This window comes from Pediculus humanus, genomic scaffold (assembly GCF_000006295.1).
Source record: "Pediculus humanus corporis 1103172107401 genomic scaffold, whole genome shotgun sequence".
In the NCBI taxonomy this organism is placed as follows: Eukaryota; Metazoa; Arthropoda; class Insecta; order Psocodea; family Pediculidae; genus Pediculus; species Pediculus humanus.
In genome coordinates, this window is record NW_002987026.1 from 88265 (window position 1) to 104612 (window position 16348).

Here is a 16348-nt window from a genome sequence, read left to right on the forward strand (position 1 = left end):
GCTATAAATTTATAGAATGTTTACATTATTATTATTATTATTATTATCGTAGCGCTATAAATATTATCACACCCATATTAAAAAAAACTCACCTATAAATACAAAATAAAATAAAATAAATTTTATAGCGCCACGATAATAATAATAATAATAATAATGTAAACATTCTATAAATTTATAGCCGTTTGACTTTTTCGTTTTTTTGTTTTATTTTTAATTACCGGATGTGAACGATAAAATAAATTTTATTTATTAAATAAATAATAAATAAATAAATGTATCTTTTTTAATAATCGATAATAATAATAGCGTAATAAAAACCGTTACGTTTTAGTTTTAATATAAAACAAAAAAAAAGGTCGAAAATTAATTTTTTTTTTTTTGTAATGTTGGTAACCTCGTTTTGTCGATTAAAAAAAAAATTATGGTGGTACTATATGTTTCCGTTCGCGTAAATGTAAACAAATTGATGATATTTAGCGTTTTTGGAGGGAGAGGAAAACGTAATGAAAAATGGACGGTGCGATGGGGAGTGGGGGGCCCGAGAGGAGGGGGAAGGGAGGGCGGTAAATAAAAAAAAATGAAAACAACAATACATCAATGTGTTAAATTCGTTCGTATGTGAACGATCCCTGATTTTTTTTTTTTCCTGCAGGAAAAGGAAGAGTTGGGAAAATAAAAAATATGGCGTAGAAATAAATTTTTTTTTTTTTTTTTGGAAAAATGAGCATAGAAGGACTAAGGAAGGTTTAGGAAAAAAATGGGATAAGAAGAGTGGGAGGAGAAGGGGGGAAGAGGGAGGAAAGGAACCATAAAATAATTTAAAAAAAAAAAAAAAAATGGAAAATGGAGGTTAAATGAAATTAATCATAACGAAATTTCGAGCCTTTTTTTTCGTTTTTTGATTTTTTATTCTTATTGACGTGGTAGAAGAATAAAAACCGTTTTTTTTTTCGTCCCTCTTGACAAATAATAATGATAATAATAAAAATAAACGTAAAAGTGAAAAAAAAGAAAAAAAGGAAAAAAAAAATTTTTTTTTCGTTCGTAATTTATATCGTTAATATTAATAATAATAGTAATAAGGATGATGATGATGATGTTGTTCTTGATGATAATGACGGGTAATAATGATAATGATGATAATTTATATACAAGATTTTAACGAGACGTCAAAAACCGATGAAATCCTCGAGTTAATTTAAAAAAAATTTTTTTTTTTTTATTCGTTATAGACGTCGAGATAAAGAAATTATGTAAAAAAAAAATTCTCCAGTTTTCTCCAGTTTTCCTTACTGGAATGATAAACAGTAAAAAGGTTTTTAAAAAATTTTTATTACTATTGCAAACACCCTAATAAAAAGTTTTTTTTTTTTTAAATTACACATTTTGAATTTTCAAATCTCTTCTCAATCAATAAAAAAAAAAATTGATGAAATAACATAATTCTTTAAAAAAAAAAAAAAATGGAGGATTTGATTTCAAACATTCGTATAAACGTTTCCACCGCACCCACCTACCCACACGCGCACACACACACTTGTTGCAAATATTTAACTTACTGGAAAAAAAAAAATTTTTGTTTTTTTTTTCCTATGACAAGTGATTTTGATAAATTACAAATTTATTTAAATAAATAAATAAAAAAAAAATGAAACTGACAGAAAAATTATAGTTAATGCTACTCACACACACCCTCCTCCTTTTCCACCCCTCCCCACCTCTCACCAAATTTTTTTTAAAGGAAAAACAAACAAAATTTGAAAATTTATTATTCATGATTAATAACCTATACATGTATAACCTTTTTCATTATTATTATTTTTATTAAATTAAATTAAATTGTTTAAAGTTTTGGTCGGGTTGAAATGAATTTTAATTATTTATTAATTATCGTTCAAACAAATCAAATCGATACGTGAAAGTGATTTAATAATAATAATAATAATCGATGAAAAACTACATGAGAAATTTTAAATGGTTGGTTGAGTTTTTTTTTTTTTTCCTCTCCTTTTCCCCCTTCCACCTCTCCTCCCTTTAAATTTTCATTTTCACTTCCTCTATATTTTTGAAGTTATTAATAATTAATATTTTATTTATTTTTCTTAAACCCTCGCTCAATGAACTCGTTTTATTATCATTATTATCATTAATTTTATTTTTCTTTCTTTTTTAAATAATTAATCACGTGGCGATGATGTTGTAATTACACAAAAAACGACCTGGAGATAACGAACTGGATAAAAATCTGGAGGGATGGAAAAAATGGTAACAAATTTAAAACAATCGGTTAAAATAATAATAATAATAATACCATTTTTCCGGTAATTTTATCAAAGGAAAATTTTAAACCTTTTTAGTTACGAAAAAAAAAAGTCATTCATTCATTCATTCATTCTCTTGTGGTTTTGTTTTAATCACACTTATTTTCCATATCATTTAAAATAAAATTACGTGGGAAAAATGACGCCAAAAAAAAAGTTTCGGGGAGGGGAGAAGAGGGAAAGGGGGGAAGACAGAGAAAAAGGTATAAAATTGTTTAATTTAAATGGAAAAATTTTATTTTTCTAAAATTCCAAAAGTTGTGTGACAATAATTCAAAATACAAACCGCAGGGTGTTAAAACAAAAACCTAAATAAAAAAATTTAAAAAAAAAAGATGGAGATATAGGTAGGGAAAAAAAGGAAAAGAGAGAGAGAGAGAGAGGAAGAGAGAGAAAAAAGGAAAAAAAAAAAAGGTAGGAAGGAAATGAAAATGATTCGTTCGTTATTCCGGAATAATAATAACAAAATTTGTTTAAATTTTAAAAGCTCGAGGAAAAACCCGTTGAAAATTTTATTATATTTAAGAGTTTTCCTTTTCCCCCCTCCCGACCTTTTTTTCCCCACCTTTCCCCTCTTCATAACATTATTAACGTTACTCTAATATTTATATAATAATATATATAATATAATTTATATATCATAACGAACTCATTACACGAGTGTGTTACGCGTTTTTCCAACCGTAAAAAAAATAGTTGTAATTTTTTAAACATGGCGACCGATAACAACGTAAGATTTAAGTGGGGACGGGAGGGGGTTTTTAAGAAGTTTGTGATGACGTTTTTTTGTTAAAACATCCTTTTGTGACGACGTTTCAAAATGATGGATTATCAAATGATGATAAGGTTAAGAAGAAATTTATTGTAAAAAAAAAAAAAAATCTTTTTACTTCGTTCGTACCTGTTTTTTTTCCCACCCCCTTCACACCCATTTTCTGAACACACACACCTGAACTAAATGGATAAAATCAAATTGATTATCTTTTTTTTTTTAAAATTCCACGATGACGTCAGATAAGAAAAAAAGAAAAAAAGTCGTAAATCAACAAAAATTGAAGTTTATCTTTCTCCTTCTTCTTCTTCCTGTTTTTTGTTTGATAGAAAGAAAATTTTTGATTGATTTTTTTTTTATTTCGTACCTGAACGTGTCTGTCGTTTTTCCTTTGTTTCCTTTTAATGTTTTTAATTATTTACCAAAAAAAAAAGTGTTTTTTAATCGATTGTAAATATAATCGTACATAATAAAAAATGTCTTGAGATTTTTCGTTTTGTTTTGTTAGGAAAAAAAAGGGGGGGGAAAGGTTCTAGAATATTCTTTTCGTTTTCGTTTTTCGATCGAAAAAAATAAACACGAGAAAAGAGAATTAAAAATTAAAGAATGTTTAAACGAAAGGAAAAAGTAAATGATTTGATATCGCGTTGAACTTTTACCTTTTTCTCTCTTTCTCTCTCTCTCTCTCTCTATCTCTTTTTCTCTATCTATCTATCTCTTCAAAAAAAAAAAGGAAAACGAAATGAAAATTGTATGAGTGTAAAATTGATGATAAAAAAATTCCTGTCGTGATTTTTTTGAAAATATATCAAACAAAGTTGTTTTATTGAGTTTTTTTTTTTTATTTCTAATGATAATTTTTCCCCCGGAAAAAAAAGAAAAAAAAATTATGCAATTTTCTTACTTTCTCCCTAAAATCATCCCCCTTTTTTCCTGTTTTTCCTTCCATTTTTTTTTAATTTCCTCTTTTTATCTTTTTTTGTCGTACCTTTAATCTCATTTCTTGACATTTTTTCGTTTTGCATTTCAGGTGTTTTTTTCGTGTCACGTTTAATCATTTTATTTATTCTATTTATTTATTTATTTAAATTTGTTGCCTACCGTCATCAATGAAAATGTGATTTTTATCCTTATTTTATTTATTCATTCATTCATTCATTCATTCATTCACGTTACAAACATTAATTTAAATAAAAACAACAGTCCAAATTAAAAAGACGACATTTTTTAAAAATCTCTCATTCAGAGACTTTTCACGATTACAAAAAAAACCGGATACGGTGGAAAGTCAAAACATAAAAGATTTTATTATCTTTTCGAAAGTACGTGTGTGTGTATACGTGTGTAAAACACGTTAAAGAATCAACGGGTGAAATTACAAATAGTAATAATAATAATTATTCCGATTAAATGTGGTACCACCGCGTCCCAATTTGAAAACTGATACAAGTTGGTACAAAAAGGTCAACAACCGTTAACTTTATCATCTTTTTTTTTTTTAAATAATTTTTACGTTAACGTTGCGTTTGTGCGTAATAATATGCGTACGCATATTTAAATTTATCATCATCATCATCATCATTACTTCGGATAACGAATAAAAAACAAAAAAAAATTTTTTTTCGCCATCACGATAATTTAAATTATTTAAATTTTTTTTAATTCAATAATGGCGGACATGTTTGTTTGTTTTTTAGTTTTTAATGCGATTAAAAAAATTTACAAAAAAAGAAATCGAAATAGGTAAAATATCGATCGACTTCCGGTTGAATAAATAAATAATAAAAAAAATTTAAATACCGGAAATAGGAAAATTTCACTCCGATTTTATTTTATAAATAAATTTTTTTTTATTTATCCGATTTATATTATTATTATTATGATTACGACCGCGTTCGGCATAATTGGGTTAAAAAAAAAATGAAAATGGACGAAGAAGAATTGGCAGAAGAAAAACAAAAAAAGGAAAACAATTTAATTATATAACAATTATATCGTTTTCCTCTTTTAATTAAAATTATTTCGATTTTATTATATGTGTTAGTAAGAGGTAAATAAAAGGTCACGGGGTTAAAAAGAAGTCACGATAGATGAAACAAATATAAACGAGAGAGGGGAGGGAGGGGGAAAGGGGGATTTTTTTCTCTTCGTCATCATCTCGTAGATTATGATTTAATCATCGATTTTCGTAGTAAATTTTTAAATAAATCGGATCCCGAAAAAAAAAACTTTTTGATGTTTAATATGGGGATATTCATCATAAAAGGAGGGGCGGGGGAGGGGGGGAATTAAAAAATATTTTTGTTTTACCTGGAATCCATCGTATGTCCAGGAACCGAATTTCATGACGCACGTTTGTTCATCGAATGGAAAATATTCGACATCAATTTCACAACTTGATTTATATATAGCCGGAGGTTTCCATTCAACTCGGCCTGTATAGTTGAGCGTGGCCTTTGTCGCAAGGGTAACTTCAAAATTTCCATCAGCGCTATAAAAAAAAATCACCCTTATTATAATAAATATCGCGAAGGGGTAATATAATATTTATATATAAATAATTACTTATTGTAAAGAACTATATCCGGTCTCCATATATGATCCGATGGTACGTGAAGCATTTCAACGCCGCCATATTCTTTTGGATCCCACTGGAGTTTATAATCGTACCAAGACTAAAAAAAAAAAAAAAATTTTCGGTTTAAACTTTTATTATTGATAATTTTTTTAAAAACTGGATTCGTATGGAAAGTCTGGAATTAATTACACTCGTATATTATAATAAACTCGTTTCCGATTGGTCGAATCGTTGTATAACGTCATTATTTTTCTCCGGAAAACTTTTCTTTTTTTTTTGTTATAAGTTTTTAAAAATTTTTTACTTTTTTCCAGTAATTTTTCTATTTTTTTTCCACCCGAAAGTTTCGTACGAGAGAGAAAAAAGACGATAACATAAAAATCAAACATGTTATGTTGCGTTTAAAAACAGCTGTTGCATCAATAATGATAAAAGCAAATATTAATCTCTAGAGAGAGGGAGAGAGACAGAGAGAGTGAGAGTGAGAGAGAGGGGGGAGGGGAGAGATTTTAAAAAATTTATATTTATTGACAATTCTTAAACTGCAAAATTAATTCCGCGATTAAATAATAATTATTTTAATTAAATTTTTTTTTCGGGGGGAGGTAGGAGCAGAAGGAGGAAGGAAGGGAGGGGAATGAGAAAGGTAGAAACAAGGGGAGTTTTTTATTTGAAGGGGAATGTTTTTATTTTTTTTTTTTAATAAAAAAGTCGAGCCATATTTGTTACAAAAAAAAAACTAAAAATTGATTTATTACTACTATATTTTTTTTTTTTACAACAACAACAAAAAAAACTTACGTAATAAATTATTTTAAGAATAAAAACAAATTTCAAAAAAAAAATTTGTGAGAAGAATATGAAAATAATTTTTTTTTTTTTTGTAAATTTTCTAAATGAGATTTCGATAGGAATGAACTCGGAAAAAGTAAGAAAAATGGAGGAAAATCTTTTTTTTTTTTGAATTTTCCCGCGAAAAAATTTTTCCTAACGACGACGTTGACAATGAAAATTTTCATAATAATAATAATGATTATAACTTAATAGTTAACGAAAAAGTATTATTATTATTATTCTTACGGTAATTTATTTTAAGCGGTCAGTTAATTTTCTTTCTCTCTCTCCTTCTCTCCTTCTCTCCTCTGTCTTCTCTTTGTGTAATGGATGAAATGTTTTGATATAAATAAAAAGTTTTTTTTTTTTTTTAAATAAAAATAAAATTTCATTTAATAAAGAGATATGCCAAAATAAAAAAGGAAAAAAGGATGGAAAAAATGGGTAAAAACATTTTATGTTTGTTTAGGTGGTTTTTACTGCTCTAAAAATGTCACCTTTGTCGAATACGTAATTTTTTTTCTGCCAATGGTAAACTCCCATTTTTTTTATTTAAACTCCCTATACTTTTCCTCCTCCCCCCTTCCCACCCCTCTACCCCCCACATTTTTCTTTTTCCCTACAGGATACATATATATATATATTTTTTTTTCTTCTGACTTTTATTTTATTTCGCTTTTGATCGTGAAATTTATAATTTAAAAAAAAAAAAAAAGAAAAAAAAATTGACAGAAAAAATCAAATCGAAACAAAAATATTTTCGATTTGAAATAAAAAAAAAAAAAAATGATGATGAATCGAAAAAAAATTACTTCCACATTTTTCCCCACCCCTACCTCCGTCTTTCCCCCTTTTCTACTCCTCCTCCTCCAAACAAAAAAAGCGAGGGAGATTTAAAATCTTTGAAATTTTAATACTAAAAAAAAATTTTTTTTTTTTTTTAATTTTTGTTTTTAAACTTTTTTTTTTTACCCTTTTCGGATTAATTTTTCTCTTTTTTTTGATTTTTGTTTTAAAAACGTGACCCAATTACGATAAATCAAAAAACAGAAAAAAAGGGGGAGGGGAGAGGGGGGAAATGTAATAATAAAAAAGTAATAAAAAAAAAAAAAATTATTCATCGACTTACCTGTTCGACCCATAAATTCGTCGTCATTATTTGATTTTTTAAATTCTGAAAAAAAAAATTTAAAAACAAAATTATTATTATTATTATTAAACATTTTTTGTAAGGGTTGATTTTCTTTTGATAAAAATCTATAACAATTTTCCATGAAATCGATAATAAATTTTTTAGGGTAAAATTTGTTATAATGATAAAAATCGTTAATGTTAGATACAGGATCTTAAGTAATCGACTCTAAAAAGAAAAGAAAATTTTCTTTTTCCCCCCTCCCCTCCCCTCCCCCCTTTTTAAAACGTCAAATTGATAATATACCTTTTTCTTTTTTCTTTTGTTTTTCATCCATTTAAAACCGATGAGTTTTAAATAATTATTTAAAATTTTCATTAAATAATTAAAATAAGATAAAAGATGGCATAACTAATAATACCATCGCGACAGTAAAAATCAACCCCAATTTTTTTTTTGTTTTTCCTCCCTTTTTTTCGATCATTTAAAACGTTTTAACATTTAATACATTAATATTATCATCATCATCATTTTTTTTTCGACAAAACGTGGAAACAAATTCTATTTAAACAATATGCAAAAAAAAGTAATTATTTCTTTTTTTATTATTTCCGTTTAGGGATGATGATGAATCGGTAACGTTCGTTAAATTTCGTACATATCCGTAGGGTATGAAAATATATTAACCAATCAGAATTCGGTTGGGTATTTAAATTTTAAAATCCACCATTTGTTTACATTTTCATTCATTAGTGGCAAAAAAAAGGAAGGAAAAAGTCAAGAGCAGTAAAAAAATTAAAAAAAAAAAAAGGTTTTCCTTTTTTTTTTCCTTTTTTTTTCCTTTTTTTTTCCTTTTTTTTCCTTTTTTTTTCCTTTTTTTTTCCTTTTTTTTCCTTTTTTTTCATGCGCATTTAAAATTATTATTATTATTAAAAATAATTCCACCGTAAATTTATTTAATTATTCATACGTACATTTTATTAAAAAATTTTATCAATATTTTAATAAATCATTTTATTTAAAAAAAAAAAAAAAAAAAGTGACGCAAACGTTTTCATAACAAGAAAGAAAAGAAAAACGGGACAAATTAATAATAAACCATATGTAAAAAGTTTTTCTTTCACTCTCTCACTCTCTCTCTCTTAGAATGTCTTTCAGTAAAAAGTTATAAAATTTATTACTTATATAAAAAAATAAATAAATTTAATTTAAATTTTGATTCGCGTTATAAAAATTGAATTTTTTTCATAAAATCTCATCCATAAAAAAAAATAAAAATTGTACTTTTTTTTTTACAAAATAAATAAATTTTAAGTCTTATCGATAAAAAAAAAAAATACAATTCAATATGAATTCTATGACGTAATAAGTTATTCTAACTTCGAATTGTCAAAAAAAATTTTTTTTTTTCTTTCATAAAATTCATCATAACTTTTTAAGTTAGGCTCCTCCCCCCCCCCCAAAAAAAAAGGAAGTAGAATTTAAAGCCACGTATTGAAAATATAATTAAATTAGTTTTAAAATAAAATTCTATGATTTTCACCGGAAAAAAAAAAATTTTCATAGAGTAACAAAAAAAAAAAAAAAACGTGACGCGAATATAAATCACATCGTTAAACTTCTTCCCTTATTATTATTATTATCATTATTATTATTATTACGTACGTATATATATATATATATTAATACGAATGAATATATATATATATATATTAAATTAAAAAATTTATCACGCGATTCGTTTTAATTGTTTCCCCCGTCCTCCCCCGTCCCCTTATCGTAATTAAATTTATTAATTATTTATTATCAATAATTTAAATATGGCCGTCTGACGTCACGACGATATAAATTTTTTTTTTTTTTTAAATATTTGCATATTAAATGCAACGAAAAGGATTAAACGGAAAAGGAAGTGAAAAGCAATAATATTAATGTTACGTAATGAGTTTAAAAAAAAAATTTTTTTTTTTTTTTAATTTATTATCATCACGACGGAAATGATTTTTCATTTATTTATCATTATTATTATTATTATTACTATTATTATTATTATTATCGTTTTGTTTTTATTGACGTCATTATTATTTAAAAATAAAAAATAAAAACGTTTGTGTTAACCCTCTAATGATTTGCTTTCAAGTGTAATTAAATATAAAATAACATGTTTAATTAGTAGCCTTTTGTGTTTTGCTTCCGCGCGCACGTGTGGGTGTGCGTGTGTGCACGTGTAAAAGAATTTTAAATAATTGTTTTGTTCAGGAAGAAAATACCTTCCGGTGAGTTTTGATGTTTTTTTAAAAAAAACTATTTTTTCCCTTTGTCGTTATTTAATCAATAAAAAAATTTTTCGGTAATTGATAGATAATTAATAATTAAAAAAAAAAATTAAAAAGTTTTTAATTTGACTCGAGTTGTCACTCGTTTTTTAAATTAAAAAAAAAATTATTACTATTATTAATATTTAAAAATCGATTTTTTTTATTTTTTTTTTTTATTTTGTGATATTTTGAAAACTCATAATTAAAATAATGATAATAAAAGTAAAATTGCGTGTTAAACAAAAAAAGAAAAAAGTGAAAATTATATAAAAAAAGTTTTTGATTTAAATTTTGATTGCGTGAGTTTAATATCCGCCACGTATTATTATTAGTATTATTATTATTACTACTACTATCAGTAATAATTTTTTTTTCGTTTTTGTTTTTTTTTTTTCCTTCCTTCTCTCTAGAATATAAAATATATTTTTTTCTATCGTTTTTCATAATTTTCTTCCTTTTCCGTTTTTTTTTTTTAGTTTTTCTAAAACTTTCTTTTCATTTCCGTGATTTTTTTTTTTGCATTTTTATATTTAATTACATCGATAACATGTTTTTTAAAATTTTCCGGTTTTTCTTTCTCTCTCGAGGATCTTTACGTAAATTTCCAAAAAAAAAAAAAATTTAACGGATTCTAATTTGATCTTTTCTTTTTTTTTTTTGTTAATCCAGGAGAAATGCATTTTGTACTAAACTCGATGACTTTTGGGCCGATTTTTCCCCTACATGGACTCAACCTTTAAGGCATCCTCCCAAGACATCCAAGTTAAAGATCCACCCCTAGCAGACGCCTAGTCCACGTAGAAAATCCAATCCTAGAACCCCCACCCTTAAAACATCCCCTATACCTAGCCTCCGAGTATTTGGAGCATAGGAGTACACCATCACTCCCGGCTGCACACAGCTCCTTCCCTTCAACTCCCCCCCTTCAAACCTTCCTTTTTCATTTATACTCTCTATATCTTTTTTAGTAATAATAATAATAATAATAATAATAATAATAATAATAATAATAATAATAATAATTTTAATAATACTTTATTCAAAGTTTAAAATTTCATTTTATTTAAAAAAAGAAAAAAAAAGTTTTATTTTTTGGAATTTTAATTACGTAACAAAAAGAATTTTTTTTTTTTTATCATTTTCAAAAATATTTTTAGCAACACAACAACGAAAAAAAAGTTTTTATGAAAAGTACAAAGAAAGGTTCGATTTCAATTAATCCTCTTTCATAAAAAAAAAAAAAAAAAAAAAAAAATTCGTTTGATAATTTTTTGAAAACCTTTTTTTTCGGTTTAGAATTTAAAAAAAAATGAGCGGGAAAAATTTCTCTCTCTCTCTCTCTCTCTCTCTCTCTCTCTCTCTCTCTCCTGTCGTTTATCGTCATCATAGGACTTATTATAACTTTATTTATTTATTTTAGGATGGAAGAGATCAGGGACGGGGAACGGACTAGTAAGGGGAGAAAAGGACAATATTTCAAAAAGTAAATTTTTACTCAACTCAATCGATTTGTATTAAATAATAATAATAATAATAATAATAATGATAATAATAAGCATAATAATAATAATAAAATAATGATTTCATTTTTTTCTTAATTTTTTTTGTTTCTTTTTTTTTTTTTTTCTTATTGAAATTTCTTAATCTTCTTAAGTTTTTAAAAAGTTATGATGATGATAATAATGATACTGTCGCTGTTATTAATATTTTATTATTATTATTATTATTATTATTATTATTATTATTATTATTATTATTATTATTATACGTATAGAGGAGCGTAATGCAATTAATGAGATTATATAATAATAATTATTATTATTAAAATTCGTAAAACGTGTAAACCTTAGTTTATTAAATAATAAATTACAAAAAGGAAAAATAGTAATAATAATAATAATAATAATAAATTTTTCTTTATATAAATTGTAATCATTCTACTGACACGAAAGTCTTAAAAGATAATGAAATTTTACGTTTTCATAAAGCGTTTGAGTATATAAAAAAATAAAAGAAAAAGGAAAAAATAAAAAAAAAGGAAGAAAAAGGAATTCAGGTCGAATTTCTTTTTTTTCCTTTTTTCCTTTGAAAGGTTTTATATATATATATATATTTATATAAAAAGGTTTTTGTGAACAAATCAAAATTAAGAACTCTTGATTCAAAGGAAAAAAAAGGAAAAAAAAGGAAAAAGGGAAAAAAAATTTTTAAACCAAACAAAACTTTGAAAAAAAGAATCTTAAGTTATTCTTTGGTAGGTTCAATTTTTTTTTTATTTATTTTTCCGGCTCCCCCCCTCCCCTCGAAAAAATAAAAAAAAAAGAAAAAGTTTTCCTCCCTGGATTCAATAGGGATTAAATTTCTTTTTTATTTTCACCCTCCCTCGTCTCAATGGGATTTTTTTTTTTTTCCACGGTATGATGTTACATTAAATGTTGAATAATAAGATGGCGGTACAAATATTTTATTTCATACTTATGCAACCTGACAGTCTCCTTTTTTAGTTACATCAATTTCCCCTCCCCTCACCCTCCTTCCTACCCCACCCCATCCCTTCCTTTTTCCTTTAATGGACTTTTAATAAACTACAAATTCATCCTCTACCCGAAACAAACACACACACGAATTTTTCTCAATTTTTTTTTTTTCGTACAAATTTTTCTTATTATTATACTAATAGTGATGACGTAATATTGATGACGTAATACTTACCACGTCGATTAATTGTGATAATTTTAATTTTATTTTTACTGTTAATGCATCTGTCACGTTGACAACGGGACGTACGAGTTTATTGTAGTTTGATAATAAATCATCGTAGAGTCGTTTCGCATCCGGATTTCCCGAACATTCTATAAATAAATAAATAAATAATATTAATAATAATAATAATAATAATATTAATAATAATAATAATAATAATAATAATAATAATAATAATAATAATAATTTAAATTTAAATGTTTTTTGTTATTTGTAATTAATAATATAACATTTAAAAGTTGTGTAAAAATTGAGAATTTTTCTTTGTATTGTTCTCTTCGCTCGTGTCACGATTTATCAACATTTTATTTTGTGTTTTTATTATTATTATTATTATCATAATAAAAACAAATTAAAACGTTAATGATAATTAAATTAAATAATATTATAATATTTTATAAGGTTTTAATTAAAAAATAAAAACACTTAAACTTGTAGAAAAGTGTGATGATAATAATGAGATGAAATTAATATTGTTTTTCTTTTGTTACCGTACGAAAAAAAAAATTTTATTTGTCATTTTCAGTTTTGTCCTTTTTTTTTGTTTTTCAGAAATAGAACGAACGGATGGGGAAAATTTTATCACGACAGGAGAAAATTCAGGGTCGCGTCAGAAGAAAAATGATCGATCGATCTATAGGGTAAGTTTAATTTATTTAATTATTTTTAACAAAATAATTGAGAATTTATCATTTAAATGTATATATAAAAAATTTTTAAAAGACCAGACGACAAAAAAAAACGCGGGAAAATTTTTTGTGTTCCGCCATTTTTTTTTTTTTTTTTTATAATTAAAAAAAACGACGCGTAAAATTTTAAATTATTTATAATAATTTTCTCACGTTTTTTTTTTTTAAATCGATAATTTTTTATAAATTACGTTTACTAAAATATTCAATCAATCAATCAATCATTCGTAATTTTTTCCCTTCGTTTATAAAAAAAATTTTTTTTTTATCACAGCCCGTTCTTATCATAACAGTAACGAACGTTCGAGAGAACGTTAACGATAACAAAGAAAATTTTTTTTTTTTTCCAACCAAAAAAATCATATCGGCGACGTTATTCTTCTGCTTTTAAATAATGATAATAATAATAAAAAATTATCGTCGTCGTCGTCGTGATATTCTATTAACTTTTGAATATTATTATAATGAGTTTTAAGTTACGCCGCGTTATTCTTTTCTTTTTTTCATTTTTTTTTCCCGCGTAAATTTGAAAAGTGATAAAAACACATTAAAAAAAAAAATGCCGGAGGTGAAAAAAAATTGATAACTTGAAAAATATTTTTACATAGATATATTTACGTGATATAGATATTTAATATTAAATTTATTTTATCACTTTTATGGAGAGAAAAAAAAAAAAGAAGAAAATTCTCCAGTATTGAATTTCCCTGATAATTTTCACGTTAAATATTTAAAATGCGAAAGAAATTGATAGATGGATGATAATAAATAAATTATTTATTAACGAGTAGTGATTATGAATAAATTATCGATGACCATTTATCCAAATAAATAATTATCATTATCATCATCATTACTACCTGCGTAACGGTTAAATAATGTTTTGGCGTCGAAAAAAAGTGCGCGTAACAAGCTTTTATTCATAAAATTTAGGAAAAACCCAATATTATCTATTAAACTCCTAATGGCGATGATGATAATTTTATTATTATTATTATCGTAGTAGTTATCATTATCATCGTAAAGGAATAAATATATATTAAATACTCACCGGAAATAATGGCGAAAACTATGAACATGATGCTTAACAAACAATGCATTATGTTTAGAAAATTATCAATTTAAATTTAAATGTCATGTTGCCCATTTATTATTATTATTATTATTCGTTTTATTATTATTAATATTATTATTATTATTAACAAATCCTTTGATTTTGTTTTTACTATGTGACATTGTTTTCATTCGTGTACCTGAAAATAAAAAAAGTAAAATTTTAGTGATGCGGCATCAAACCCTGAAAAAAAATTTAACTTTATGTGAAAATCATAAATTAATACGAATTATTATATTGAAAAAGTATTTAAAAAATGAGATTCGATAATGAAAAGAAAATTATGTATATTTTCTTGTGCCACTTTTTTTTTTTCATAACGTTTATAAATGTTTATTAAATCGTGTCGGGCGTCAACCGTCATTATCGTAATTTTTTTAAATGTATATATTTAAAAGGCGGAAAATTTTTACGTCGTGGTAGGAGAAAAGAAGAACTTACGTGTGGTTGCAGAAGCAGAAGGCGGTGGTTGTGGGAAAAATAAAATTACGTGCGAGTTACAATCATTTTTTGAGTTCGTTAAAAAAAAAAAAAATGAATTTAAAACGGTTTCATTTTTATTCTCACGTTATCGTAATTTTACTTTCTTTTTTCTTTTCCGGAATCGGTTAGAAAATATTCTAGAAAGTTCTAGAAAGGGGGGTAGGAGAGAATGAAAATGCGGGAAAAAAAAAATTTTTTTTTTTTATGCATTTTATAAAACATCGCCTCAAGTTTTGTTGGGGTTTTTTTTATTGGCCACTTTACTAAAACGAATTTTTTTTTTTTTCTAAAGTTACGTTACGAATTTTTAATATTTAAAAAAGGTTTTTTTAAAAAATAAGAAATTATTATTATAGTCTACTGCCACTTTTCGTTAAATTTTTTTTTTTTTTTTTAACTTTAATTGTCATATTAAATGTTTTCTTTTTTTTCACGGTGAAAAAGGTTTTATGAAAAGGAAATTTTTTTTTCTTTTCTTCCGTCAAGGTAAAAAAAGGTTTGGAAAAATTGAAAATTTCCTCCCTCCCCTCCCCCTCTCTATTTAAAGATTTTATTTGAAGTAAACGTAAATTTGACAAATTTTCAAACAAAATTTTAGTTTTAGTGTTTTGCATTTTCCAATTATGCTAATGATAAACTAATTTTTCTTCTACTCCACATTTTCCACACTCGAATAAAATTAAATTGAAAACTTACACTAATAATAATAATAATGATAAAAACATTAAATTTAACGTGCCGTTAGAAACTATTTAAAAATAACACTAAGACACGTTAAATTTTTAACACATTCGGACATACATAAAAAGTAAAATGAAAAAAAGGCGTTTTTTTTTTCTGGGAGAGGGAGAGGGAGAGAGAGAGAGAGAAAGAGAAAGAGAAATAGAAAGAAGAAGAAGAAATCCTTAAAATGTTTCACCCGCAAAATCTGGATAAAAACCTGGCACCTAAGCAAACACCAAAAAACAAACAAAAAAAGAAAAAAAATTTTTTTTTCTTTCCTGGAAAACCACAAAAATTCCAAAAAAAAAAAAAATTTTTATTAAGGCGCGTCTTTTCGGAAGAGGGGGAAGAAAATAAAAATTTATAATAATTATTGAACTCTTTTCCACCTTCTTCCCTTCTGCCTCCCTCCCTCCCTCCCTGCCCCTAATGTTATTATTATTATTATTATTATTATTATCGTTTTTTGTGCATAAATTTAAGTGAAGGGATGGATAATTTCAAAACATTTTACATTTGCGTGTGAATACGTAAACGTGATTTGACTCCATTTTGTTTTTTTTTTAATTTTTTTTTATTCATTTATATATTTATGCGGTTATTTTTCCTTACTACGCC

General features: G+C 25.3%; 1 protein-coding gene across 1 annotated transcript in view; it reads right to left on the reverse strand.

Moving 5' to 3' along the window:
• The window catches only part of Phum_PHUM050040 (acetylcholine receptor protein alpha 1, 2, 3, 4 invertebrate, putative), a gene marked incomplete at both ends in the record, with an annotated part of 16170 nt that extends 3145 nt beyond the window's left edge, over positions 1–13025 (reverse strand). Inside the window, 5 exons of the mRNA XM_002423269.1 lie at positions 5407–5587; positions 5662–5771; positions 7638–7682; positions 12671–12810; positions 13013–13025. Of these exons, the coding sequence (XP_002423314.1) occupies positions 5407–5587; positions 5662–5771; positions 7638–7682; positions 12671–12810; positions 13013–13025 (489 nt within the window). The remainder of the gene's footprint in view (positions 1–5406; positions 5588–5661; positions 5772–7637; positions 7683–12670; positions 12811–13012) is intronic.
• Between the last annotated feature and the right edge of the window lie 3323 nt (positions 13026–16348).